Raw genomic sequence first — 27,354 nt, forward strand, 5'->3', positions numbered from 1 at the left:
CTGGCCACTGAGTTCTGGGTGTACATCCAAACAAGGTACAATGACCAACTGTAAAAAGGAAACGCAGAAGCAGGTTCTTTGGTGTAATTCTTCTTGTTACAGCAAGATGTTTAATTTTCTCCAGACTTAAGAATGATATCAATCGCCGACACGTGTTTCGTCGTGTACGGTTGAGTCAACACGACTCTTCAGGGCTTCCACTCCCAATCCACTGTGTGGTTGGAGTAAGTCTGGGTCTTTATAAGCTCAGTTTCAAGCAATGGGTATTCTGTGTGTTCATGAACAGACGATGCTGGTTGAGAAAGTGATCGGTAGCAGTATAGGGATAGAGTTATCGTATCCCATTGGTAATCTTGGCTGTGTGTTCTGGTGACGCGCTAGGTTCTAATGCGTCACCAGAACACACAGGCAGAGGAGGGGAAAGGAGCTCCTGACAAATGGAAATACTGGCAAGGAGAAAGCAGTTGGCCTCCAGATTTAAACAGCACACCACCGCAGAGGATACATACTCGTTTCCTCATTTCGGCGCAAAGTAAGAATCCCCTCCCGGCTCCCCGCCTGACAGCACAGCGAGACACAGCGCTATACTATCTATCCAAGATTACCAATGGGATACGATAACTCTATCCCTATACTGCTACCGATCACTTTCTCAACCAGCATCGTCTATACCCATTGCTTGAAACTGAGCTTATAAAGACCCAGACTTACTCCAACCACACAGTGGATTGGGAGTGGAAGCCCTGAAGAGTCGTGTTGACTCAACCGTACACGACGAAACACGTGTCGGCGATTGATATCATTCTTAAGTCTGGAGAAAATTAAACATCTTGCTGTAACAAGAAGAATTACACCAAAGAACCTGCTTCTGCGTTTCCTTTTTACTGTTGGTCATTGTACCTTGTTTGGATGTACACACATGTAGTTGCGAGAGCTTATTTTTTGTTAAATTGTCTTGTCTCTTTACTTGTTAGACGGTTAAGGGTGTTTTGCCGTCTGCTCTTTACGCACTACACAACGACACTCTTGCTCCTCACACACCTCGTAACGTTTTAACCCAGGCAGTGCGCCCCCTTAGTCCTAATTTTCTAAAAAACCCCTTGCTTAGTATTACTGAGTTCTGGGTGGTTTGTAGTCTTCTACTAAGTTTCTTGGTGATCCAGCGTAGATGAAGTTCCCATACTCCAACTTGCTGGCGACTACCCTGTGAGTGTTGCTTGGGGGCCATTGGAAGATATTCCTCAGCGTGTTCAGGTTTAGATGCAGGGTACAATGACAATGTTTACTTGTGCTGTCATGTTCAGTTTGCTGTTGAAGATTATTCTGAGGTTTCTGGGTATGGGTGTGGGTTCGAGTTCGGATTGCCACCATATAGCAAAATGTGAGTTTCATAAAACATCACTATTGTTTTTGAGGTCTTATAAGTCTCAAAATATACATTTGTACTTAATTTTTCCAAATAAGTAAAAAAACTGTTTTTTTTCAGTTGACATTAGATGTGAGACATGAAACATAAAACAGAAAATGCTTTTTTAACAACAGAGATAAAAACTATTTTAAACTTAAATGATAACAATTGATAATGAACCCACAGACACATCCACCCTCAAAGGATTATACATTTATGTGAAGAGAAAATGTAGCTCCTGCTCTGGATTATTTTAGGGAGGATGATGAAAAGTGTGGGTGTACAGAATCTGTTTCAAATGAACTGTTCTCATAGATAATCTGTTTGATTTTCACTTTTTATATTGCATTTCTTTAAAATTCTATTTAACCTCATGAATTGAAGAAGAAAGTACCCTTTGTTTGAAATTAATGGTTCTAAATTGTAGCTACAATGATAACATTCATAAAATTTACGCATATTAAATTTAAGTGAATTATATATATTTTTAGAACAGTAATCACAATTTCCTATTGCATTTAAACATATTCTGTAGTTAAGTGTTAAGTTTTAAATATTTTTTGACACTGTACCACGTGCACTTCACTTGTTTTAACTATTCTTGGTCCTGAAGAAGCGCAACTGACCCTTTTTGGGCGAGATAAGCGCGAAACATGTCGACCTATGACCTTTGACACCCAGGTATTGTGTGCCTTTGGGGCAATGTTTTATTTAGTGATTCCTGAACTGCGAAGGGTGCAACGTTTACATTGTTGCTGCATGTTAACCCCTTTTTAACACATTTAGTAATTTGCATGCACACTTTCTCCTTTTTTACCCTCATTGTACCTACTACCCCACACACCCATATGCACCCTCCGGCAGTCCTTTAAAAGATCTGCGATAAAGTGACCCTTTCGGGGGGCCTGTAGGGAATTGCAGTGCCAGCCCAACGAGGAGCAACTGCCCAATGATGAAGCATGACACTCCTTGGGGTATGTGAGGGCATTAGAGGACAAAAATCGTCTTTTCACCTCACTTGTGGGCATTCTTTACCTAAGGTTTTTCTTTTCTCTGTTTGTATTTCTCTTTCTTTTTCTTATTAAATGTACGGGTGACTATTTGCACCCTAGAGCATGGGTGCCTTTTTACACTCTGCGTTAGGAACAGTGTCCTTTTGTTGGGTTAACAGTTGATTTTCGAACTGTTATTTTTGAACAAAAAATAAGAACAATTACATTCAAACAGTGAAGGTAATATTGCACAAAGGTTATAGTTAAATATAAAAAGTATGAAAAAAGGTAGTGGCTGGTTTTAATTATAAGTGATGATTTATGAGACATGTGAATAGCTACAGTGCCACAGTGTTACAAGAACAAATCATCTGTGAAAATTCAATAAAAGCTGAGAAAAATATACTGAGCCAGGTTTGATATACAAGAGAAATTAAGGAAGAATCTACATGCAAATGGCCCCAGGAAGCCACCAGTGGACACATTAGGTATCTATAATGCTGGCTAGAAATGTAAGAGTATCATTCACAAAGGTTCAAGCTGAAATATCCCATTCCCACCTTGAAAAGGCACTTGGTCCTAACATCCTATTATCTGAAGGTTCCTCAACAGATAAGTTAGTTACAGAATCATCTAGAGAGTTAATGCCGAGGGCATACCAAATAAACTTATGTATGAAGAAGCTCAAGGACCTCAATATTGTTAACAGAGGATTTTTTTCTGGGCAGAGCCTTCTGGGGTTAGCTTAGTCCTCATAATAATTAATTTGTTCGATTAGGTTTTGCAGTTTGACCCTTAATCATTATTTCCATGCTTCCGCAGGGATGGTCTTTGCCTGGCGGTGGCTCGCCTTGTGCTGCTGCCTCTCCCCATTCATGATGCTTCTGGCCATGTTTGTGATGCCCGAATCGCCCCGATTTCTCCTGCAACAGAAGAGACGCTCTGATGCTTTGGCTGCTCTGATCTTTCTGAGGGGACCTGATGCTGATCATGAATTTGAGCTTAATCAGATCGAAGAGAGTATTAGGACCTGGGTAAGAACCCTATCCAGCATTCTATTTCTAAGCACCAAGAGAAGCAACAGTACATACAAACTAAACTGACACTTTGGGGGTCATTAGGTTAGCAGGCGATCCGCCTGCTAAAAACCTCCACCCGCCTAGAATTTCCCCCGCCACATTACTATGGCGGCGGGGACCCCAGCAGACAGAAAGACTGTCCGCCGGTTTTCCGCCCGGTCGAAGAGTCGACCGGGCGGAAAAGCAGCTAACATGGTGGCGGTGTCTGGGAGACACCGCCATCCATATTTGCATTGCAGCGGGGATAATATGCCACCACGGAAAGGCAGGCGGTTTTCGCCATTGGAGGCCCGTAGCTGGCCCCCAGGGATTCTCGGGGGTGGGCGGTGCCCTTGAGGGGTACCTATGGTACCCCCCTGCAGTTCCATGCACAACATGGCAGGCACCGCGCGGTGCCTGCCACGTTGTGCATGGAAGTGCACGACATGCCTTCTTGGCATTGCGGCGGGTGGTGCTGAGAGCACCGCCCACCGCAATGGCAAGAATGCAGGATGTGCCCGCCACTTTGGCAGGTGCATACTCATGTCACGAACGGGACCCCCGCACCAATGGGGGGGCGGTCCCATTCCACGGTAGGATAAGCCATCCTAATGACCCCCTTTGTGTTAAAAAAAAAGACCTCTCGTCAATGGGTAAGGCATATATGTGGCAAAATTAATATTATTCTTGTTGGCCAAAATTAATGGAGGCATGTTAGCATCGAGTCTGCTACTCCCTGAAGTCTGCTGCTGGGGCAGCTGCAATGGACAATGTATTATCTTGCTTTTTTTTCTGATGGTCCTGCTCTTCTCTGACTGCCTTTCAATTCCTATTCTGACTCCAAAGATCCACTTGAATAATAATAATACTACATCACACATGTCAGGTATAAACACCGCTATCCTGTCTGCTGACAGTGAAAACAGCACTGCATTACAGGGAAGCGAACGGAATATACATTTTATTTGGCTAGTTATTCACGTTTTATCCCCATCTACCAAACTCTAAATCAGCCATTTAGTCCCACTTTACTACCTGACTTTGCCCTCCACTACAAACTATTTTCAACAACACCTTAACTTGGCAGTAAGGAAAGTTACTCTACTGCAAGTTAAGTTAGAAGGGTTAAGCTAAGTGGAGCACGTTTTTGGTTGGGTGTCCCTGACCATCATGTGCTAAGCTTTTGCTTAGTCAGTCACTGTAGTTGACGAATGACAAAGGGGAAAAATTTGAACAGGCTTAATTCCGTTATGGAAGCTGTGAAATATATATACATAATTACTTGGACAGAAAAATATGGCACATGCCAAGAACGGATTTTTCAATTTTTTGGAAGACTTGGACAGAACTTAGGAAAGGATAATGGAGTGAAGTACTAGTAGGAGGTGACTGAGTGGGCACTGATAAACACACCTTGTTTTCGTTTTGTAATGCATTGAAAACTTCATAATGGAGCATTAACTGAAGCAGACATACATTACTCAACCAACACTGCAGTGCTGATATGAACCATGCTGCAATTATGTCATGGGTAGCACAATGCCACCGGCAGGGAGGTGATGAATGAAAATTGGGTGGGATACCTGCCGTGCTTAACAAATACAGTATACTTTATTTGTCAATAAGCAAGCAATGTGGCTAACCACCACCTGTCCTCGTCACCGTAGGCCTCCTCCTCCTCCAACCTCCTGGGCCCCCTCCGTCACACTGGCATTGCCGCTGGCACTGGCACTGGTGGTCTCTGTGGCTGGAAAAAATATTTTTGCCATTTTAGACACCAATAAAATAAAAATATTATTATTTTTGAACAAAGTACAACAGCGATACCTCACTATAGTTCGATTAGCAGTACCTTCTATAAAAACTATCACTTTGTTGGTTAACATGCTATAAAAACCAGGTAGTCACGCCAACCAAAAGCTTTTTTCTCGTAATGGCGGGAAACAGCTATAATGAGTCATTGAAGTGCAATGAAGGGGTGGAGTGGCCAACGAAGGACATATGGTCTTGCTTGGCAAATGCATGGGATCGATCTCATTACTTTCCTGCCATGCTGCACTGTCATGAAAACTGCTGGTATAATGTATACATTAATGATAACGCAACATTGGGGAGTCAATGACCATGGCCATTCTCCTGTTTTGACTGAGCATGAGAAAGAAAGCCTTCTTAACAAACATGTACGTTGAATATTAGCTTACTTGGGCCTGCAATCTTCACAGTACCAAAATCTGTTATCTTAGTCTTACAGTACCACAAGATATATAAAAGGGGAGAGAAAAATTACTAAAAATGAAGAAGAAAGCTTCAAACAGGAGGAAGTGAGCTACAGAAACATGAAATATAGATAATGCAGGTATAACAAGAATTTAACAAACATTAGATATAGGAGTTGACAGTATAATAAAATAAACAAGGCAAAAATATTCTACCAGTGGGAGAGGTAAATGTTAGGGAAATAATAATAACAGGACTTACTGGGGTAGTTCCGCCACTGCGGCACTGGTGGTGGCAGACCCTTTGCTCTGCTCTGAAGATGCCCTCTTGCTCTTGGGTGCTGCAGTAAGAAATAAAGAAGATTAAAAAAATGAGTGTTACAGTTAATCTCTTAAAATATATTTTGACAGGCAGATGCAGTAGCATTGTACTTTTCTAAATCAGATAGCCTATTGTCCTATTCTTAATTTCCTAAAACTAAGCCCTATTTCTAATTTCCTCAATCTAATCTACATTTTGAACTATTTATGCAGTGCAACAAATTTCCTTTGTTTCTCCATCCACTTTGATGGGCCAACTCAGTCTCCTTTTTCAATGCATACTACAAATAACTGGGAGCCTGGGACTCAATGAGCTACATAAACAAAGGCACAGAGAAAGCCATCTTCCTGTTATAGTACTTTCTTTGTGACAGAATATAGGAGTCTGCATAATTTTTTGAATAATCAGACCAAGCGAGCCCCTAGTAGGTAGCACTGGGCACTTTGCTACCTCACGCTGGACCAGATTTTATTTATCACATAAATTGAACTTACCTCTGAGTGTGATTAACATGTTATTTGGAATACGTTTTGAGCATTTTTAGAAACCAAAAATAATTTCCCACCAAAGCACACAATCTCAACACCCAGCATGTCCTGTATAATGATTAGGTCCGCCCTGTTGCGAGGTGTGCTTTACCCCTGTGCTGTGGCACATGCAATGACACATTCTCCCCCACAGCATCTGACGTTCCGGTAGGGTGTAACCTCTCTCCGGCCTGCTGCCTGCTAAAATTGCCGAACTAGCGCTGCCGTTTGCTGCTTGTTGGGTGAAATGAAGAAAAAAAGAAGTAGGACAATGCAAAGCAGAAATGAAGAACTGAAGGAAGAAAAGGGAAAATAAAAAAAGTACAAAAAGTCACAAAAAAGTTTAAAAAAAAGATAAAAACATAACATACATGCACAAAAAAACACACACAGATAAAAAAATAAGTAAATGAGGGGTGAATGAGTGGAATGGGGTGGATTGACATAGATTATAGCAGGTTCTAAAATATGCCCAGCACAATCCACAGAATAGAAGAGAAAACAGGTACAACAAAATGGGTGCACCCACGTGCACTGCATGGGGTCGTTTGCACTGATTGTCAATGTAAAATGAGCTACTGGAGTGAAAAAAACTGTACAAAGAGCCGGATGAGTATTTATCAGCCCATTTGCGGAGTTCTGTGGGGCTTTTTGGTTCCACTCTGGCCTACTAATAACCTAATTTCCTACAATCAGTTTGCATTATTTCAATATTGGATTTTACACGTATTTGGAAATTTCACTGGAATTTCTGACAAACATATACTTGATTAACATGACGTATAGTACCATAGTAGGAATGTGAAATATCCATTTAACATAGTTCTCTAACACTACATTTATCTACCAACACATTATATATGCCACCCTTTTAGGAATAGTAATTTTGTGGAATTTCATTTGTATCCGTTGATCCACATGTTCATTTTTAATAAATAAATGTAATCCACAAAATTCCATGAAATTATACAACTATATTGTGATTGGTGACCTATCGCCTACTTATTGCAGCACTTTTTGAGAGATTTAAATAACATTTATAAAATGTACACAAAAGTTATGTTGCAGTTTCTACTGCCCCCTCCTGCACAAAAATGTTAGCTGGAGATTTTATGAAATTTGCTGTCACAATATTTCACATATCTATACTAAATATAATTTTTTTTTTTTGCCGAAATCATTAAAGGTGCTTAGCCCTGAAATGTTTTCCAACAACATTAAAATGAATGCCACCTGCCTGATTTTCAACTTTAGAAAGAGAACACAACTCCATTTATTTTGCACTTGCCGGTTACACACCCAGGTGTGCAGGTCACCATCCTTGTCTCCTGCACCTTCTTTGAAGCACACAATTGTAAAAGGTATGAGTGAGTGTGTTTCCACTGTGGGAAAAGGATATGTTCAGTAGCATGTGTGGTCTTTATATTTTAAGCTTTTTTATAGTTATGAGCTATTGCTCATATTTGTGGTTCAGGGAGACCAGTGCTTGTTTTGGTAATGCCCGGTGGATACAACCTGGTTTAATTTTGGGGGAACCAGGACTCTCTGTGCAACCTCTCACACTGTTGTGGCCCTTGTCTGGAGCTGCTTGGATTTACAGAGCAGTTGCAGCTAGATCCACTTGGATGGTCCTTTTTTTCTTATTTCTGCATTGGCCCTTGGAAGTAGAAGGACAGCCTATGGAGTTACACTTAATCATTTGATTTGTTGGTACCCCTTCTTCTATATCTATATGCCTTAAAGGATGGGGTGCATGATGCTCCGTGTCCAGGGCAATTGTTGAGAAGCGTGGATAGCTATCAGGAGAGAGGGATTAGGCCAAACATCTGACCACTTTACCCCTCACCCACCCCACCCCACCCACTCCTTATTTTCAACAAATTAAGAATTGAGACACTTACAGGCAAAACACAAAAGCTTAACATTGTTTAGGCACAAAATCTGCTCTTTTTTCTAGTACACACATGGAGCAGTTCTTCGTTTTCTTTTTTAAAACAAAACTCCTCTCAGCTGATGAACTAATGAAAAGTATTTGCAGTAATAGTATACTGTGCAACTAACTTTGATTGTTCAATGGTCCTTTAACAATCAATTTGTAAATGAGACCAAAGTTCCTTTCCTTAGTGGACCTTACTTCTCGTTGTACAAGCTCTGAATTAAACCTGATGCTGTTTTCAGTCACCTGAACATATACAATACAAACTGATTGTCCACGTCTTGCATTATGAGCCAGGCTACTGTGAAGTTATATGCTCTTGAGACCGGCGTAACAAAACTTGAGGGGCCCCCCTGCAAACTATATGGAGGGACCCCCTCCCATCCTCCGTTCCAGTCTAGAGCTCTCAGGCCAGCGACCCGCCATTCTGTAGGGGATGCGGGTCAATTGTTACGCCACTGTCACCAATACAGCCGTTATAAGTAACACTGGATGGTGGAGTTAAAGGTTGGGCTTAGTCTGCCAGCAGGCTATCATTCATAGGTGGTGGTCCATTCATTACAGGGTCCCTGCCATCGGTATGCCAGGGATGTTTGCCCAATTTTAGGTGGGTTTCCTGATGCAGACTCCTGTCATGATATAAACATCGGGCCCACTGCTCCTTCTTGTTTCTGTTTTAAAACATTAGACAGAGCGACAATACAGTATTTCAAAAGCAGATGTAACTACAAAGAGCACTTATTTGATAATACATTTTTATTAGTAGACAATCGCAATCTTAAGAGGCATTGCATAGCTTCATACACACTGTGACCCCAATTCCATCACAGTCTCTCCCACTCTCTCTCTCTCTCTCTCTCTCAATGAGTCAGTCTCTCTCTCTCAGTCAGTCAGTCTCTCTCTCTGTCATTCAGTCTCTCTCAGTCAGTCAGTCAGTCTGTCAGTCAGTCAGTCTGTCAGTCTCTCTCTCTCTCTCTGTCAGTCTATCTGTCATTCGGTCTCTCTCCGTCAGTCTCTCTATCTCTCAGTCAGTCAGCCAGTCTTGCTCAGTCAGTCAGTCTCTCTCTCTGTCTGTTTCTCAGCCAGTCAGTCTCTCAGCCAGTCAGTCTCTCCGTCAGTCAGTATTTAGACTCTGAGTCAGTCAGTCTCTACTCTCTTTCCACTCTATCTCTCTCTCTCCATTCTCTCTCTCAACTCTGTCCACTCTATCTCCACTGTCTCTCTCTCTCTCCACTGTCTCTCCCTCCACTGTCTCTCCCTCCACTGTCTCTCTCTCCACTCTCTCACTCTCCCTACTCTCTCTACTCTCTCTCCAGTCTCTCTCCACTCTATCTCCACTGTCTCTCTCCACTGCCTCTCACTCAAACCCTTCTCTCTCTCTACTCTCCCTTCTCTCTCTCCACTCTCTCGCCACTCTCTCTCTCTCCACTGGCTCCCTCTCCACTGTCTCTCTCTCCACTGTTTCTCACTCTCTCTACTCTTTCTCCACTCTCTCTCTCCCTTCTCTCTCTCTACTCTTCCTTCTCTCTCTCTCTCCACTCTCTCTCCACTCTCGACTCTCCCACTCTCAACTCTCTCTACTCTCTCTCTCTCCACTCTCTCTCTCCACTCTCTCTCTCTCTCTCCACTCTCTCTCCACCCTCTCCACTCTCTCTCTCCACTCTCTCCTCTCTCTCCACTCTCTCCTCTCTCTCCTCTCTCTATCTCCACTCTCTCCCCTCTCTCCCCTCCCTCCACTCTCTCCACTGTCTCTTTCCACTCTCTCTCCTCTCTCTCTCTCTCTCTCTCTCTCTCTCTCTCTCTCTCTCTCTCCACTCTCTCTCTCTTTTCTCTCTCTCTCTCTCCAATCTCTCTCTCCACTGTCTTTCTCTCCACTCTCTCTCCACTCTCTCTCTCTCTCTCTCTTTGTCCACTCTCTCTCCACTCTCTCTCTCTCTCTCTTCGCTGTCTCTCTCTACTCTCTCTCCTCTCTCTCTCCACTCTCTTTTTCCACTCTCTCTACTTTCTCTCTCCACTCTCTCTCCACTCTCTCTCTTTCCACCCTGTCTCTACCACTCTCTCACTCTCCACTGTCTCTCTCCACTCTCCCTCCACTCTCTCTCCACTCTCTCTCAACTCTCGCTCTCTCTCCACTGTCTCTCTCTACTCTCTCTCTACTCTCTCTCCACTATCTCTCTCCACTCTCTCTCTCTCCACTCTCTCTCTCTCCACTGTCTCTCTATCCACTGTCTCTCTCTCCACTGTCTCTCTCCACTGTCTCTCTCTACTCTCGCTCTACTCTCTCTACTCTATCTCTACTCCCTCTAATCTCTCTCTACTCTCTCTATTCTCTCTCTCCACTCTCTCTCTCTCTACTCTCTCTCTTTACTCTCTCTCTCTCTCTCTCTCTCACTCTCTCGCTCCACTGTCTCTCTCCACTCTCTTTCCACTCTCTCTCTCTCCACCCTCTCTCTTGCTCCACTCTCTCTCTCTAGCCCCACTCTCTCTCTTGTTCTGCTCTCTCTCTCTTACTCCACTCTCTCTCTTGCTCCACTCACTCTCTTGCTCCACCCTCTGTCACTCCACTCTCTCTCTCACTCCACTCTCTCTCACAAAGTAGTGTGCGTTGCGATGGGCGTCCGCAGAAATGTTTTCAGGGGAGGGCACATTTTTTACTTCATCACCATCCCCCTTGCACTCTTCTACCGTCTGCCTTGCACCCTTCTCGCCCTTTCCCTTGCAACCTTCTCCCCTCCCCCTTGCACCCTTTTCCCCCTCCGCCTTGCAACCTTTTCTACCTTGCACCGTTCTTCCCTCTGCCTTGCACCTTTCTCCCCTCCGCCTTGCACCCTTCTCCCCTCTGCCTTGCACCCTTCTCCCCCTCCGCCTTGCACCCTTCTACCCCTCCGCCTTGCACCTTTCTCCTCTCCGCCTTGCACCCTTCTCCTCTCTGCCTTGCACCCTTCTCCTCTCTGCCTTGCACCCTACTCCCCTCTGCCTTGCACCCTTCTCCCCTCTGCCTTGAACCCTTCTCCCCTCTGCCTTGCACCCTTCTCCTCTCTACCTTGCACCCTTCTCCTCTCCGCCTTGCACCCTTCTCCCCTCCACCTTGTACCCTTCTCCCCTCCACCTTGCACCCTTCTCCTCTCTACCTTGCATCCTACTCCCCTCTACCATGCACCCTTCTCCTCTCTACCTTGCACCCTTCTCCCCTCTGCCTTGCACCCTTCTCCCCTCTGCCTTGCACCCTTCTCCTCTCTACCTTGCACCCTGCTCCCCTCCGCCTTGCCCCATCTCCTTTCCACCTTGCACCCTTCTCCTCTCTGCCTTGCACCCTTCTCCTCTCTACCTTGCACCCTTCTCTCTTCCTTGCACCCTTCTCCCCTCTTCCTTGCACCCTTCTCCTCTCTACCTTGCACCCTTCTCTCTACCTTGCACCCTTCTCCCCTCTACCTTGCACCCTTCTCCCCTCTGCCTTGCACCTGTCTCCTCTCTGCCTTTCACCCTTCTCCCCTCTGCCTTGCACCCTTCTCCTCTTTGCCTTGCACCCTTCTCCTCTCTGCCTTTCACCCTTCTCCCCTCTGCCTTGCACCCTTCTCCTCTCTGTCTTGCACCCTTCTCCCCTCCGCCTTACACCCATCTCCTCTCCGCCTTGCACCCATCTCCTTTCTGTCTTGCATCCTTCTCCTCTCTACCTTGCACCTTTCTCCCCTCTGCCTTGCACCCTTCTCGGCCCCCCTTGCCCCCCTGCGGACGCCCACAAGGTGCTTCTAACAAGAATGCTTACCTGAGGGCACCATTTTGAGCTTTGCCCTGGAGAATGCTCTCTCTGGGGGCCCCCACTTCCACCCTTGTCAGGGTCCCGAACAGTGCTCTGTGCTGCCTCTTGCTCTCTCTCTGGGGCCCCCACCCCGTCCTTGTCAGGGTCCCGAGCAGTTCTCTGTGCTGTCTCCTCTCTCTCTGGGGCCCCCAACCCAACCCCCCCATCCTTGTCAGGGTCCAGAGCAGTGCTCTGTGCTGCCTCCTCTCTCTCTGGGCCCCCCAGCCCCCCCGTACTTGTCAGGGTCCCAAGCAGTGCTCGGTGCTGCCTCCTGCTCTCTCTCTGGGGCTCCCAGCCCCGATCTTTGTCAGGGTCCTGAGCAGTGCTCTGTGCTGCCTCCTCTCTCTCTGGGCCCCCCAGCCCCCGTACTTGTCAGGGTCCTGAGCAGTGCTCTCTCCTGCCTCCTCTCTCTCTGGGGCCCCCAGCCCCCGTCCTTGTCAGGGTACCGAGCAGTGCTCTGTGCTACCTCCTCTCTCTCTGAGGCCCCATCCCCCGTCCTTGTCAGGGTCCCGAGCAGTGCTCTGTGCTGCCTCCTCTCTCTGGGGCCCCCGTCCTTGTCAGGGTCCCGAGCAGTGCTCTGTGCTGCCTCCTCTCTCTCTGGGGCCCCCAGCCCCCGTCCTTGTCAGGGTCCCGAGCAGTGCTCGGTTCTGCCTCCTGCTCTCTCTCTGGGGCCCCCAGCCCCCATCCTTGTCAGGGTCCCGAGCAGTGCTCTGTGCTGCCTCCTCTCTCTCTGGGGCCCCAGCCCCCGTCCTTGTCAGGGTCCCGAGCAGTGCTCGGTTCTGCCTCCTGCTCTCTCTCTGGGCCCCCCAGCCCCCGTCCTTGTCAGGGTCCTGAGCAGTGCTCTGTGCTGCCTCCTCTCTCTCTGGGGCCCCTAGCCCCCATCCTTGTCAGGGTCCCGAGCAGTGCTCTGTGCTGCCTGCTGCTCTCTGGGGCCCCCACCCCCTCCTCTTTTGGCCTGGCACCCCTGACTGAAGAGAAACAATGTATGTTGATACTTTGTTTCTCTTCAGTCACAGGGAGGGGGCGAGGGGCTCAGAGAAGGCTGCAGACAGCCTGCACCTGCTTTAGAGGGAGAGAGCCTTGCTTAAGTGCAAGCCTCTCTAACAGCTCTCAATGAAGTGCTGAGGGGGGGCCGGGCCCCCTTCATTTAATGAAGAGAGTCGGGGCCCCCCGCACCTCGGGTCCTGCGGGGGCATTTGTTACGCCAATGCTTAAGACTCCATAGAGAACCAGGTCTTATTTTTACACTGTCTGGCACCCAATGGACCGCGCGCAGTCTTTGTTAGTAACCCACTATATTTTCATCTTATTCCACCAGGGAGAGAAATTCCACATGGCCGACCTGCTGGATCCTACTATCTCTGCACCATTATTTGTATGTAGCTTGCTGGTGGTTTTCCAACAATTAACCGGGATGTACTCCTTCATCTTTTATGCAGAAATCGTCATTGAAGAAGCCAATTTCCAGGTACAATGGTGCTCTTTCTGAAGGCCAGAAAGGAGCTGAAGGTCAATGTGTTGTTTTTTGTTAGAACACATCACTTTGCCTAAGTAATCTTGTTTTCTGTTTTTGGCATTGACAGGAGAGTGGCATGGCAGCTGTTGTTGTAGGGGCTATACTCTTCGTTTTTACAGTTTTGTTCATCTGTCTGGTGGATAAAACTGGTCGGAAACCGCTGCTCTATGCATCAGGTAAAGAAAGCACAGAACGTTCAATGGGGTTGGTTTATTGATGATGATTGCTGCAGTCATTGCAAACAGGTGGGAAAAGCTCAAAGAAAGGGTTTTGGTGGTCAGGGAATTATCTAGGCGCTCTGCTTCATATGCGCACAAAGTCTAAAAATGAAAAACAATCAGTATGGTGCAGCTAGGAGAGGGGAAAATCCCTATAATCCCCCAATTGAGTGTGGGCAAAACCTACACAGAACAGAAACAACCAAGGACCTAGGCACACATAAATAGTAGATCATCACAGTATGGACAAATATGCAAGTGCTAAAATATAACAAACATCAGATGGAAGGAACGGTCTTCAGAGATATTGTGAAATGTTCAGTCTTTGCATTTCTTTCAAGATTCAATGATCAGTGGACAAACCAGCCGGCATGTGTTTCGTTGCATTAGGAGAATAACTCAGCGACTTCCTCAGGGCTGGGAAAGGATACAAGCAATACAGGTGATACATACATACTGGACCGAGCCCAGCTGGGTTGTTATTATCACCGGCTGAGCAGTGAGCTCTAGGGTGTTTTCCCCTTTTTCTTAAACCTTGTCATAAATTGCCTTACTCTCCTTTTTCTCATTTTTATTCTAACTCTCATTTTCACTGTCTGTTATTAGTTTTATGCTTACCCACATGATAAATACTGAGTATTAGAAATGTTCTGCTTACTACCTTCCCTCTACGTTTTCCATTTTTCCCTCACAGACTATCCAGATTTTCTTTGTCTATACACAGGTATCAATAGAACTATACACTTTGTTTTAGGACAATGTTTTGTTGTGTACTTCCTATCCGTCACCAACACATGGCCCAGAACTATTCTCACCTTGCAGATAGAACCTCACAATTTTTTTTTTAATTGAGTGCACATCAAATTTATTGACATTTGCCGTCACCATCTTGGGAACTTGTATCCCACACATAAGAAGATCCTTTCTCCACTATATGGTGTTGCAGGTTTCCACTTGTCCATCGCCACCGGATTTTCGAATCTCTGGATCAAACAGTTGCATTTTAAGACTCCTACAATGTAAAGCCACTAAGTATGTATCACCTTTCCCAGCCCTGAGGAAGTCGCAGAGCAATTCTCCTAATGTGATGAAACACGTGTCGGCTGATTTGTCCACTGATCATTGAATCTTGAAAGAAATTAAAAGACTGAACATTTCACAACATCTCTGAAGACCGTTCCTTCCATCTGATGTTTATTAGAAAATTGGAACGTTGGAAGCTCCATTGAAAACAATGGAGTGCTCTAGTCTTATAATGGCGGGTATAAGTCCGGAGCCCCAACATTCCAATGCCTCTTTGTGGCTGAGAACAAAGGCTTAAGGGAGCCTTAGGGGATTTAATCCCCTAGCGCTCCCTGAAGGCTTTCTTTTATTTGTTAGAACATCCTGCCCTCTAGTGGCAGAATGTTCTAATAGCCTTATAGCCCTTCGTAGCAGGGCTATACCGGCTATTAAAGTCCAGCGGACTTTAAGGCTAAATTATAATGTAGCACTTGCATATTTGCCCATACTGTGAAGATCTACTATTTATGTGTGCCTAGGTCCTTTGCTGTTTTCATTGCAAATAGGTATCATAGCGCGGGGACACACCAGTGGGTGTAACCAGGCGCTTTATAAATGTTCATATTATTATTATTTAAAAGATGCAATCAGGCAAACAAAACTCCCCTAAAGAACTAAAATAAGATTTATCAAGTCCGTTTGCCACCTATACCATTTAAATAAGACCATGAATGATTAAGAATTTACTGCACAAAATGTAAAATTGATTCCATTCAATCACTGCTTCTCACCTTTGCAGCATACACCCATAGACTGATGGATGGTCAGAACATTATGGTGCAAATTAGAATGCATGAAAACCCGATAGTTCTGCTTCACTACAATGCATTTCACCAGTTAGAGGGCAGGCAAAGCAGTTTTTGCTCATCCAGTGCTCTCCAGATTGGATGACCGGCAATTCAGAAAAGGGCATTGTAGGAACTGGGGTCACCAGTTCCCCGGGGGGGTAGCTTGGCCCGGGCAGGTAGGCACCCGAAAGCTTAGGTGTTAAGTGACTACACAGCACACACATCCACTAAGATGGTAAATGCATGCAATGACTGAGACCACACCAGTGAGCTTGATTAAAACACTAGCTTTTATCTGGAACACGTTCTGTAAATCATCTAGAGCAAATAAATAGTCACAGTAGCAATAACTCATTTCATTAGAACCATAAACGTTGCATCACCCAGCAATAAACATTTCCAGGCTGCAGGAATCAGCAGGTCATTACATGTGAGAAAAACATTTCATTAATCAGGATTAAACCTTGCAGCAATTACTTTGCGTAGACCTAAACACCTCCTTTAACAAGAGTAAACATTTCATCACAGGTCAGGCAATATCTCCTAGGGTAGGAATAACCTTTCATTAAGTGTAGAACAGTTAATCAGCAGAGGTAAAACCTTCCAGTAGGCAAAGGGAGCCAGGCCTCAGGTAAAGATGTGCTTCTCATTAAGGCAACCATAAGTAAGGCATCAAGTGAACATGTGCATTTCATTAGGAATAAACATTTTCATCAGGGAATCATAACCATTCCATTACTCAGCACCAAGTATTTCATTAGGCCCCAATAAGCCCTGCATCAGGCTGAAAATTAGCATTTCATTAATCCCAACATTGGCCAGGTATAAGGCTACCGCGGCTGCCATTCAACTATACCCCAGGCAGGGGTTAACTTTTTTTTGTCAATGGAGTCCCCACGGTGTCTTTTGGGGTCCTGGCCCCGTTCCAATTCTTGAAGGGGCTAACTAGGGCCAACGGAGACCAACAGCAGTCTCCCCCCGTAGGTGGGGCGGTCTCAGGGCTTCTGCCCGCCACCTCGGGGTATTACCTCCGTTTTCGGCCCTCCCGGGCCCGTGCGATGGCTTCTGGCGGGGAGGGAGGGCTCCGGCCCTCCTGTAGGCCTCACTCGGCCCAGCGCTGTGATGGGGGCAGTTGCGGGGCACCAGCGCCAGTGGAGGGGCAGGGTGCACAGCGCCCATGGGGTATGACGGCGCTTGAGGCTTGAAGCAACACGGGGGACACAGTGCTCCTTCAGGGCTTCCGCGGAGGACGCTGGAGCCAGGCAGTTTGGGGTGCCAGCGCAACGTAGGGAAAGCGCTTGCCAGTCTTTTCAACTCGGTCAGTTCCCTCAGGACAGGCCGCCCAGTGGCAGAACAACACAGGGTCCCAGCGCTGAGAGGGGGGAGCGCTTCTGCAGGCGGTTACCGCGCTTGAGCCACAGGCAGTTCAGTCAGCTCAGGGAGCTAGCGTGGGGTAGCCAGATCAGGTCAGACAAGACAGCAATTCAGACAGTTCAGTCAGGGGGAGTTAGGCAGGACAGCGCAGGGGCCCAGGTTGAGGAAAAGGGGCGCAGAGTGGACACAGCCCTGTACCTGGTTGATCCCCAGTAGTCTTTGGGGGCACAGAAAAGGGGTCTTCTCGGCGCTTGTTAGTTCCTGCGTCCTTGTGAAGTAGAGTCTTGGTTTCTTGAGGAGGGGGGAGTTTGAGTTGAAGGCTTGTCAGCAGGTCACTTCAGGTGGTCTCTGGGTTCCCCTCCCGCCGGGCCAGATCAGTGGGCTAGATCAGTGTTCCTTACTCAGCTTGGTGGGCAGCGCCTAAACCCTGTCACCCCTAGTGGTATAGGTTCCTGACTAGGCCCTACCACCTAAGTCTCCTGCGTAGGGTCCCCCAGGTCAGTGATGCCCCAACTGAATGGAAAGTTTCCCTCCCTTTTCTTTTTTATGCCCAGGTCAGGTGACCACCCTCTACGGCGGCAAAACCAGGCTCCGCCCCTATTCTAGAAGGTTCCAGGAGCTTCCCTACTCTAACTGTGGGCAGGCAAGGCAGGCTGGAATGGCTACAATGTTTAGGGTTTTCAGCCAGCTCCTGGCAACTAGAGTGCGACTAAAAAGACCACGCTGCAGTAGCAGGGGTTAGTGGCAGCCATATTGGGGGAAGAGAGCACCTGCACCTTAGCATTGATTAGCAATGGGAAGGTGCCGGAGACCTAAGGCCAACAAAAAGAAGGTGGGAAAAAATTAGGCCAGGGCGAAAAAAATAGGGAAAGACCACCCTAGGGCTGACAGGTCTAACAGGCATATTAATGGGGGTCACCTGAAGGAGGCTGGAGAGTTTAGCTCTATAACCGTAAGTGGTCCAGTAGTTCCACTCCAAAGATCCGCCACTATTGTAGCTTGCAAAATTATAGAATTTGGTCAATTCCCTCAAGCTGCTCATTGTTGACAAGCTCCCTGTCCCCATCTGCAATGACCACAGCAAATGGTTTGGTGTTAACAGTCTGAATAAGGATGCGCAGGATTATTGATATGCCACATAGATATTATGCCTCATCTTTAGTCAATCATCTTACAATCATGAGGCAAATACCTTTGCTGGATTTTACTACCCAATTTATCACTGTGCACTAAATGAGCATAGTAGTATTCATGACTGAATCATCACTCTTGGATGTATTCCACCATTGCTGTCATCTTCCAAAATCCCATGCCTCCAGGAAAGCAGAATGCTGAAGGATTTATGTATCTGGCCAATGAGTCTATATCTCATAGACATTGATCGGGCCTCGCAACTTGGGAATAACTTTCCATATTCTGACCACTATTTGTTGCTAATCCTATGATAATAGATAGTCCACAACACCTTCAATGAGTTATTTGAAGGTACCCTTCCCGTGAAGCCTAGATCACGGAAATCATTCTGAAATCCAATGCCATTTTCAGCATGCCTGTTATTATACTGCTATCCATTTGTGTATTGCCATGGGTTTGATAACCAGCCGTTTGTCAATGTATCTTGGTAATGAAGGTTTCTTGGCGACTTCATTACCCATGCACCTCCCCCCACAAAATATAGGTGCATGCTCCTTTTGTCAGACTAGCTAGACTATTATATAATATAGATGCTGTTGCATTGCAGTTGCATTTAAGACTGCTTCGTGCCCCTAATTAGGCACAATTGTGCTTTGGTTGATGGCTAGTACACACTCTGTAGGATATGCTTGGTTGGAAAAGTGTTATTTGTTATTGCTATTCATTTCTGAACTATTTTGGTGTCATGTGTGTTGCCCGGACTGGTGCTCTTATCTTGAAATCTGTTGCTGTGCTTGAGTGAGCGATAGAAAGCATAACATTATATTAATAGTGTGTCTTATGTGGAGTAATGGGATGTGGATGTGGCCTTACAGAAAGGATGTTGATGTTGTTTGTGATGAGTAATGACTTGCACATCTCATATCACTGCAGTTGTGTACCTGTTCTTTAGCACAAAGCTGAACCAAATAGAATTTGCTTGTGATTGTGTTTGCCGTGAATGTGGTTGAGATTTGGTCCAGCATTTTAGGTGAGCAAGGTCACTGGCTATCTGTTGTCCATTAGGTAATGTGAAATAGTGGTGGTAACTCTTTCTCAGTGCAATCCTACATCAACTATTTGGGAAAAGCCATCTCTTTTTCATCTTCCTGAATCCAAGTGGTTTGAATATTGTTTGCCCTTCCTGGAAGGGAATTTCATAATTCTGATGCATGCATTAATTCTGATGCATGCACTAAGGAGGAGGTTCTATTGAGGCACACCTTTATGTGGGATCGGATGGGTTGGCTAATAGTGATGCTGATGTAGAGGAAATTGTCCTCTTCTGCAAGTATCTCTGAGATTTGTTTGCATAAAGTATCGACTCATTGGTAGATGGTTTTTTGGGCAACATAAAGTCCCTTAAATGTGGAGCATCTTGCCATGAGTAGGCGTGGAAGTGTGTGGAGAGATAGTGTGATATGATCAGGAGTTGTCTTGCTTCTGCATTTTAAAATCTTTAAAGTCTTAAACATAGGGAGTGTGGAACCCCTCAGTAGAATTCAGTTGGATAGCTGACGGAAAGTAGCCCAAGGGCAATGGTAGTCTGTCACTACTCTTAGAAACATAGATGCATTGAGTTTGCTTTGTGTGAGAAGCATTTTCTGTGAATTGATTAACTTGTGGCATGAGTTATAACCAAGAGTCTATGATCCCTCACACATTATTTAATCCAGTCGATGTCCTTTGTAATGTGGGCATTAGATCCTGGTGAAAGATGTTTCATAGATTGGTATTTCTTTCATTGACTGCAGGTTAGGATGTGTTTTTGAAGAGCTCAGTTTCAATAGGATCCTCCACACCTGTTGGCTGATGGGTTGGAGGTAATGTTTTAGTTTTGTGGGGATTGGTTCCCATGGGGTCTCTAGTTTAAGAATAATCTGTGTGTGAACAGCTGGTGGTGGCAAAAGCAAAGGTAAAAGGGCGAAGTAAGATCCCACTAGACCTGTCTCCAAGGAAGTAGAAGATTCAGTTCAAACCACTTCTAGACCATTTCCTTGGATGTCAGGTGCCTCTAGTCTCAGTACAAAAGTGTGGTATCAGACTTTATCTAAGGCAGTAACAAGGTCCAACAGCAGTAAAGTCACCACACTATTATTACCCACAGCTGCCTTCAGATTTTAACAGATGGCGATTAGAGTGGAGTCAGTGCCTCTGATGGGGTGGAATCAGGTGGGCAGACCGTATCAATTGAATAAGTGTGAAAAGGATTGTTCAGTAGTACGTCATTCGGCTCTGATATAGAAGCAGGGTGCTATGCATAGTGTTAGTGGCCATTACGGTAGAACAGAAAAATCACTAGATGCCAGAGCAGATGGAGGAGTGTGGGCATGTGTGTGTGTGTGTTTAAAGCAAAGTCCTATCAAAATAAAAGTAGCAACATTCTGCATATGCTGAAGTCCCTGTTATAACATTAAAAAGAGATCTCTGTGTGTAAATCAATTCTGTAGCACACACGTCCAATGTGAAATGTGAACACATTAATATTGAAATAGTTTGCTTGCACTCTCTGTGAGAGAGATAGCTCTGTGAGAAGAAGCTGAGCAAGGGGAACAGAGGTAAATGCAGCTTATTGACCACAATGAGTCACAAACATCTTAATGCACGGCATGAACAACAGTTTATTGCTGAGACATTGAGAAGGAAGAGGGATGCTCAAGAGGCTAGTACATCTTCTGCAACCGTACCACATGCCATCCATGCTCAAGACCAATTGTTTGAACAAATTCTACAGGAGGAACTGGATACCACTGATATTGCTTATCAAACCATGCAAATGCATTACTTAGTATATTGGAGGGTAGTTTCCTATGATGAACACAACAGAGATGCTTGGATGAAGTAAATTCAAAAGAACCGGAAGCCTTGCAAAATATTTGCTCTTTTTTAATTTATTTTTATTTATTGAAAACCACATCACAAAGTACAAATTCATCACAACAACAAAAAGGAATTCCATCAATAATAATGGCACCAACACCAATGAACCAGGGGGGCAGGAGATAGCAAACCTTATAGTGCAGTGTGTGTTGGATGAAAATAAATCAAATTATAAACTCATGGAAGAAGAATCACATAATACCATATGTTTTCACAATGATAGATCATGACCAGCTAAAACCTCAGACACTCTCAATCGGACCCACCAAAGGTTTAATCTAGATCGACAACTGTCATTTTTCTACAATAGATATTTCTGGCACTATACCTTTGGATCTGGAGCTACACTTAGCAACCAGTGTTGTGCTAGAACTAGTCTGGCCAGACAAATAACAAAAAATGAATACCATCTACTACAGATGGAATAATAGGGGACTGCCTGAGTATTATCAGTTATGGCCCTATATAAAATTTATGAGAAAAATGCCATTCAGTTTCTGAAGGTTTTAGTCCCACTACCTAAAAATACATATACAAGCAGCAAAGATATAAACAGCTCCCGCTCCATCTCCCACAAACCAAAAACATTGATTATTCTGCATTATCGTCATTCTGTACAAACAATATGGTGTATAATACAAATCGTTTAGAAATTTGAAATGATAGGCCTTGACCCGAGGCACATTCAAAACTGACTGTGTAAGAATATTACTAATCTCAATTTCATTATATGTCTTCTCAGCCCCCAAATATAAACCCCATTTATCAGCTCTAAGTGGAAATAAATCAATTCTCCCTTCAATCTCAACTGCAAGAATCATTTTGTAGACCGAACATTTATGTCCTTACGAGTCAGTTTCATAATAAACTCTAAGAAGTTATTCTGCACACAGTTTACCTCTTCCACTTCCAAGCTCAAAAGAAAATCACAATGTTGGAGATATGGGTGGGTGGGGGGGGGGGGCGGTGAAGAGATAATCACTGCTGGAGAGCCTCATAGGATAACAAAGTTGTATCCACATAATGTTCACCTAATGTAAAGTTCTTAACCCACCCAGCAACTGAACCAGCCTTGATGAACAGACAATGGAAGATTCGGACTGTAACCCAATAGACTGTATTGCTTATAAGGGGCAATATCAATGAATATTTTTTTTTAATAGGTTCAAATATGATGATAGAGCTGGAAGGTCTTAAGTCTTGTCCTCTTGAAATAAACCATATCTATAAAGCGTAAATATGGTTTAATGTCCTCCCCCAAGGTAAATAGTTTAAATCGTTTGGACCCAATGGCCAACATCTTAGTCCCAAGACTATAGTAAAATGAAAAACAAAGGTGGTCAGAGAATACACCCGTAATGTTAGTAAAAACATTCCCCCTCGATCACAAGGTAATTGAAGGTACTGTATATTGCATCTAGGTTTTTTCTAATTCCAGACAAACTTTTTCCAAAGGGCTTCGATTCTATTTTTAAAAACCTAAGGAAGGTATAGCAGTATAGCGCCGAAGAAATACAAATATTGAGGCAGAATAATCATTGTTATAAGATTACATCTCCCAGTAAGCCCTAAATGCAGTCTATTCCACTATTTAAAGACCTCCATCAATTCATTACTGACCTTGCTATAAAAGAGGCATGGTCCGAGTTTATGGAACTACCCCCTGTCTTGTTTTGTCAGAGGTAAAATGAAAATCAAGCAAGGCATAAAACAGACGATGGACTCAACTATGCTATGGTAAAAAGCTATGAACGATCTCATCACCAACCTGTAGTGTCGCACTATGAGTGGATGGAAGATCATTCAGTTAAATGCTGGAGGTCAGTTTGTGGGGGAATATATAATATATGGCAATATATATATATATATATATATATATATATATATATATATATATATATATATATCTATACTACTATTATAAAGAGAGAACTTGCACCTTTTGGCCAGGTAAACTCGGGAACCACAGCGCCAATCTACACACCCAATACATCTATGAAAATGTCAGGGTGTGTAGATGGACATAGGCTATATAAATTTAAAAAAAGAGTAAATAAAAAAAATTATGTTTCTAAACAAAGTAGTCCCCTGAAAGTAGCGCCGGCCGGGACCTAGCGCTGGCCGCGACGCGACATGCGTGATGACGACGAAGGAGGAGCGGCGGTGCAGTGACGAGCGGCTGTGCAGTGAGGAGCGGCGGCACAGGTAAGGAAAGGGAAAGTGAAACTGTGTGATGCAGGGGGAGGCAGCAGTAAATGAAAATGTCGGAGTGCGAGTGAGTCGGGGCGGGAGGGGGGCGCGAGTGAGTCGGGGCGGGTGGGGTGGCGCGAGTGAGTCAGTGCGGGAGGGGGGGAGTGAGTCGGGGCGGGAGGGTGTCGGTGCGGGAGGGGGTCGGGGTGGGAGCGGGTGTACTGCCCCCAGCCCCTTTCTGCCCCAGGCAACGCTGGGGCGAGTTGCTAGTATATATATATATATAGACATAGATATAGATATATATATATACACATATATATATATATACACAATTAATTAATACCCGGCCAACGTCGGGACGGGCTGCTAGTATATATATATGTCAACAGCACAGGTCACTCCTAAATCACCAATGTCACGGAGATTTCACGAGGAAAAGACCAACAAATCCCAAAGATGCTGGCAAAAGGTACTTTAATTCATGAAGGTTACAGCAGCGTTAGCAGATATACATATACTAGCAGCCCGTCTCGACGTTTTCCGGGTATGAATTGCTGCCGGCCAGTAGTATATTGTTTTGTAGGATTTCGTTTTGATAGCATTTCTTATCTGTGACAGGCCTGTGAAACGCTCAGATTCACAGTGCACTGCTGATGCACTTAAGAGTGCGCGTTCAGTAGTGTGTGAACTCGAGTTTCCCTACAATATTTTTCCTTGCAATATTATATAGCGCAAACTCGACAACATGGCATGAACACAATTTACATTACAGAAGAACACATTCATTTGTGGTAGGCACGGGGAGACAAAGAGATTTGCTTGGAATCACAGGATGTTGAGCTGATGCCGAGATTCGAACGTAGCTCCCCAGCTTTAAAGTTCGCAAATCTAGAACTTGTGGCGGGAGGTGTGTCTAAAAGTGTATTTCAGTGCTGGCCATCAATGAGAGAGACCTGTGCATTTTTCAAATGGGTGGTGAAAAAAATATGAGTATGTTGCTGGAGATGTGGGCCGCCGCGCCACCAATATACTTACCGGGGGAGGGTAAACACCCATTAGCATGTTTTTTTTAAATGTTTGGATAAGGTAAGTATGGGTATAGGGGTATATGTTTTGGGGTACTGAGGTATATGTTTTGGGGTGTTTGTGTATTATAAGGGTTCAGATATAGTATTGGGTTATAGGGTACAGGGGTAGTTTTAGGGTTTAGGGATAGGTATGGGTTTTGGGGTACAGGGGTATTTTTAGGGTCCAGGGCTAGGTTATGGTTTTTGGGTACAGGGGTATTTTAGGGTTCAGGGGTAGGTTTGGGTTTTGGGGTACAGGGTTATTTTTAGGGTTCAGGGCTAGGTTTTGGTTTTTGGGTACAGGGGTATTTTTAGGGTTTAGGATAGGTTTGGGTTTTGGAGTACAGGGTATATTTATAGGGTTAAGAAGGGTTAGTGTTTAAGGGTGTTGGGGTATTTTAAGGAGTAAGGGTGGGTTATGATTATGGGGTGCAGGAGTATTTAAAGGGAGCACGGTGGGATTAGCACATGATATGAGACATGGCATAAAGGGCGGAATGTACCACACGCCCCCATCGTTTCTCACGCCACCAGCACACGCCCACAGCACAACGCAGACACGCCCACAAGGGACTACTTCGCTGGCACGGTTCTTGTACCTTTTAAATGTATATGGTGGGCGTCTGCATAGCGTATGTCCTTCTGCTGCAACTGCCCTTTCCAACGCTGTATTGGGTGTTGTTATTGGTGCTGTGGTTCCTGAGATTACCTGCCTCAAAGGTTTGGGCTCTCTCTACCTTATATTAGTATGGATTGCTGTCTTTCCCCAAAAGCACACTAGTAACAACTAAACAAAGATAGTATCAAGGACATCATTTAGCAATACCAAAATCAACAATTTAAAGCTGGGTTTCAGAATTTTGATATCAACGTGTACAGCCGGACACAAGAATGTATTGATTTTTTTTAAAGTTTCACTCACCAAGCATCTGATGTTTGGGCTCTCTCTTTATTATATTAGTATGGATATATATATACACACATATATATATATATATATATATATATATATATATATATATATATATATATATATATATATATATATTTATATATATATATATATATATATATATATATACACATTACACACATATATATATTAGTATGGATATATATATATGTATGTATATATATATATATATATATATATATATATATTTATATATATATATATATGTATGTATATATATATATATATATATATATATATATATATATATATATATATATATATATATATATATATATATATATATATATATATATATATATATATATATATCTATTCACATCTGACAGAGATGGGAGACTTAAAACCCCACTCTGCACTACTGCCTGTAGGAGGAGGGGCTATTGGGCCATTGCACCTGAGTGCTCATGCTGCCGTGTAGCACCATGATAGCCCCGCCCTAACCCACAGTGTGGGATGCCTGACAGACGGGGCACTTCATACCCCTCCCTGCACCACTGCCTGGAGGAGGCGGCACTCTTGGCCCATTAAACCTGAGTGATGTTGCTGCCAGGTCGCACCATAAATAGCTCTGCCCCAGCCCGCAGCGCGGGACACACCGCATGTCATCGTCTGAAGGAGGCTGGGCTGGGTCACCCTCCTTTATTGTGCCCTTTGCAAGGTACTGGTTTATGCCTTCTTCTAATTCTGGAATGAGTCTGTTACAAGGTTAAGGGTCACTGCTGTTAAAGGTACAACCTATCCACTCTAGATGGCATTTTACAGCTAGAAGGCTGGGGTAATCAGTAAGGAGATAGAACTTGTTGAGCAACACTTTTTACTATCCTCTTCTTGGGACTCAGATCATGGACCCTCTCTTACGATTGTGACAGCTGCTTCAACGATCGCTCCGACTTTTCCATATCTAACCAAATGTTCCGCTGCTGCAGGGCTCATTCCATTACACCTTCTTCCAGCCCTGCCATCACCGCTGGATAATTTGGCAACATCGCTAATGACAGGGAAAAAGTGAAGTTTAAAAAGCACTGGGATGAAGAGAAAGAGAGTGGAGAAAGGTACTAAGTCAAAAAGACAGTGCTCAAGACCTAACTTGGCCCCGTAGCCCAGCCTGTGCATCTAATCCTTACCCTCAGTGTTATCCAGTAAGCAACATTGGTCAAATTACTTCTGACAGTGTGGATCAAACCTATGAAAGGGTTGTGTCATTCCTTGCGAGTGTGCTGAGCCCGGTATTGGATAGTGGAAGCAGCCCTAAGAGACTTGACCTTTGCAGCATGCTGTCAGGGCCCCATTATTGGGGTCCACCCGGGGTTGGCTCAACTGATATTTTTCGAAGCAGCCCATAGGCCAAAGGGCCTCAGTAACTATGATCTCTAAAAAGTCTATGGGTCTCAAGGACGATCTCCTGACAGAGGGTATATCGAAGATATTCACACAACTCACAAGTAGCCTGAGAGGTACGTCATCGTGGGCCAGGAAACCTCTGAGTCGCTCAACTTGTCACAGTCACTCTATGCTTCACTTACCCCATGACAGCCCCATATTTTGTTATGTTGAAGAACGTACGTCCGCTGAGAGGCGATATAACGGATGAGCTTAACCAACTAGCTAACAAAGTGGTTCATTGGATTAAATGCAGACTGGGTGGGCGAGAATTAATACACAACCAGAATAATCTTGTGTGGAGGGTTGCCTGGGTCAGTAGCTCACCGAAGCTTGATGGGAATGACTGCATAATGATTAACTTTAAGGATAGACGAGTCACTAAAGAGATATTGATGAAGATCCGTTTTGCAATCCCAATCCTTTCAGCCATTGAGTCCCTTTCGCTTGGGTTTTTTTTTATAAGCCA

At 44.6% G+C, this 27,354-nt stretch overlaps 1 protein-coding gene across 1 annotated transcript in view; it reads left to right on the plus strand.

The window, feature by feature from the left end:
* Positions 1-27,354, plus strand: part of LOC147710284 (solute carrier family 2, facilitated glucose transporter member 8-like) — a 171,881-nt gene that overhangs the window by 57,073 nt on the left and 87,454 nt on the right. The window contains exons 5-7 of the mRNA XM_086919341.1: positions 3,223-3,434; positions 13,577-13,726; positions 13,842-13,950. Coding sequence (XP_086775467.1) covers positions 3,223-3,434; positions 13,577-13,726; positions 13,842-13,950 — 471 coding nt within the window. The remainder of the gene's footprint in view (positions 1-3,222; positions 3,435-13,576; positions 13,727-13,841; positions 13,951-27,354) is intronic.

Source organism: Lissotriton vulgaris, chromosome 5 (genome assembly GCF_964263255.1).
Source record: "Lissotriton vulgaris chromosome 5, aLisVul1.2, whole genome shotgun sequence".
NCBI lineage: Eukaryota > Metazoa > Chordata > Amphibia > Caudata > Salamandridae > Lissotriton > Lissotriton vulgaris.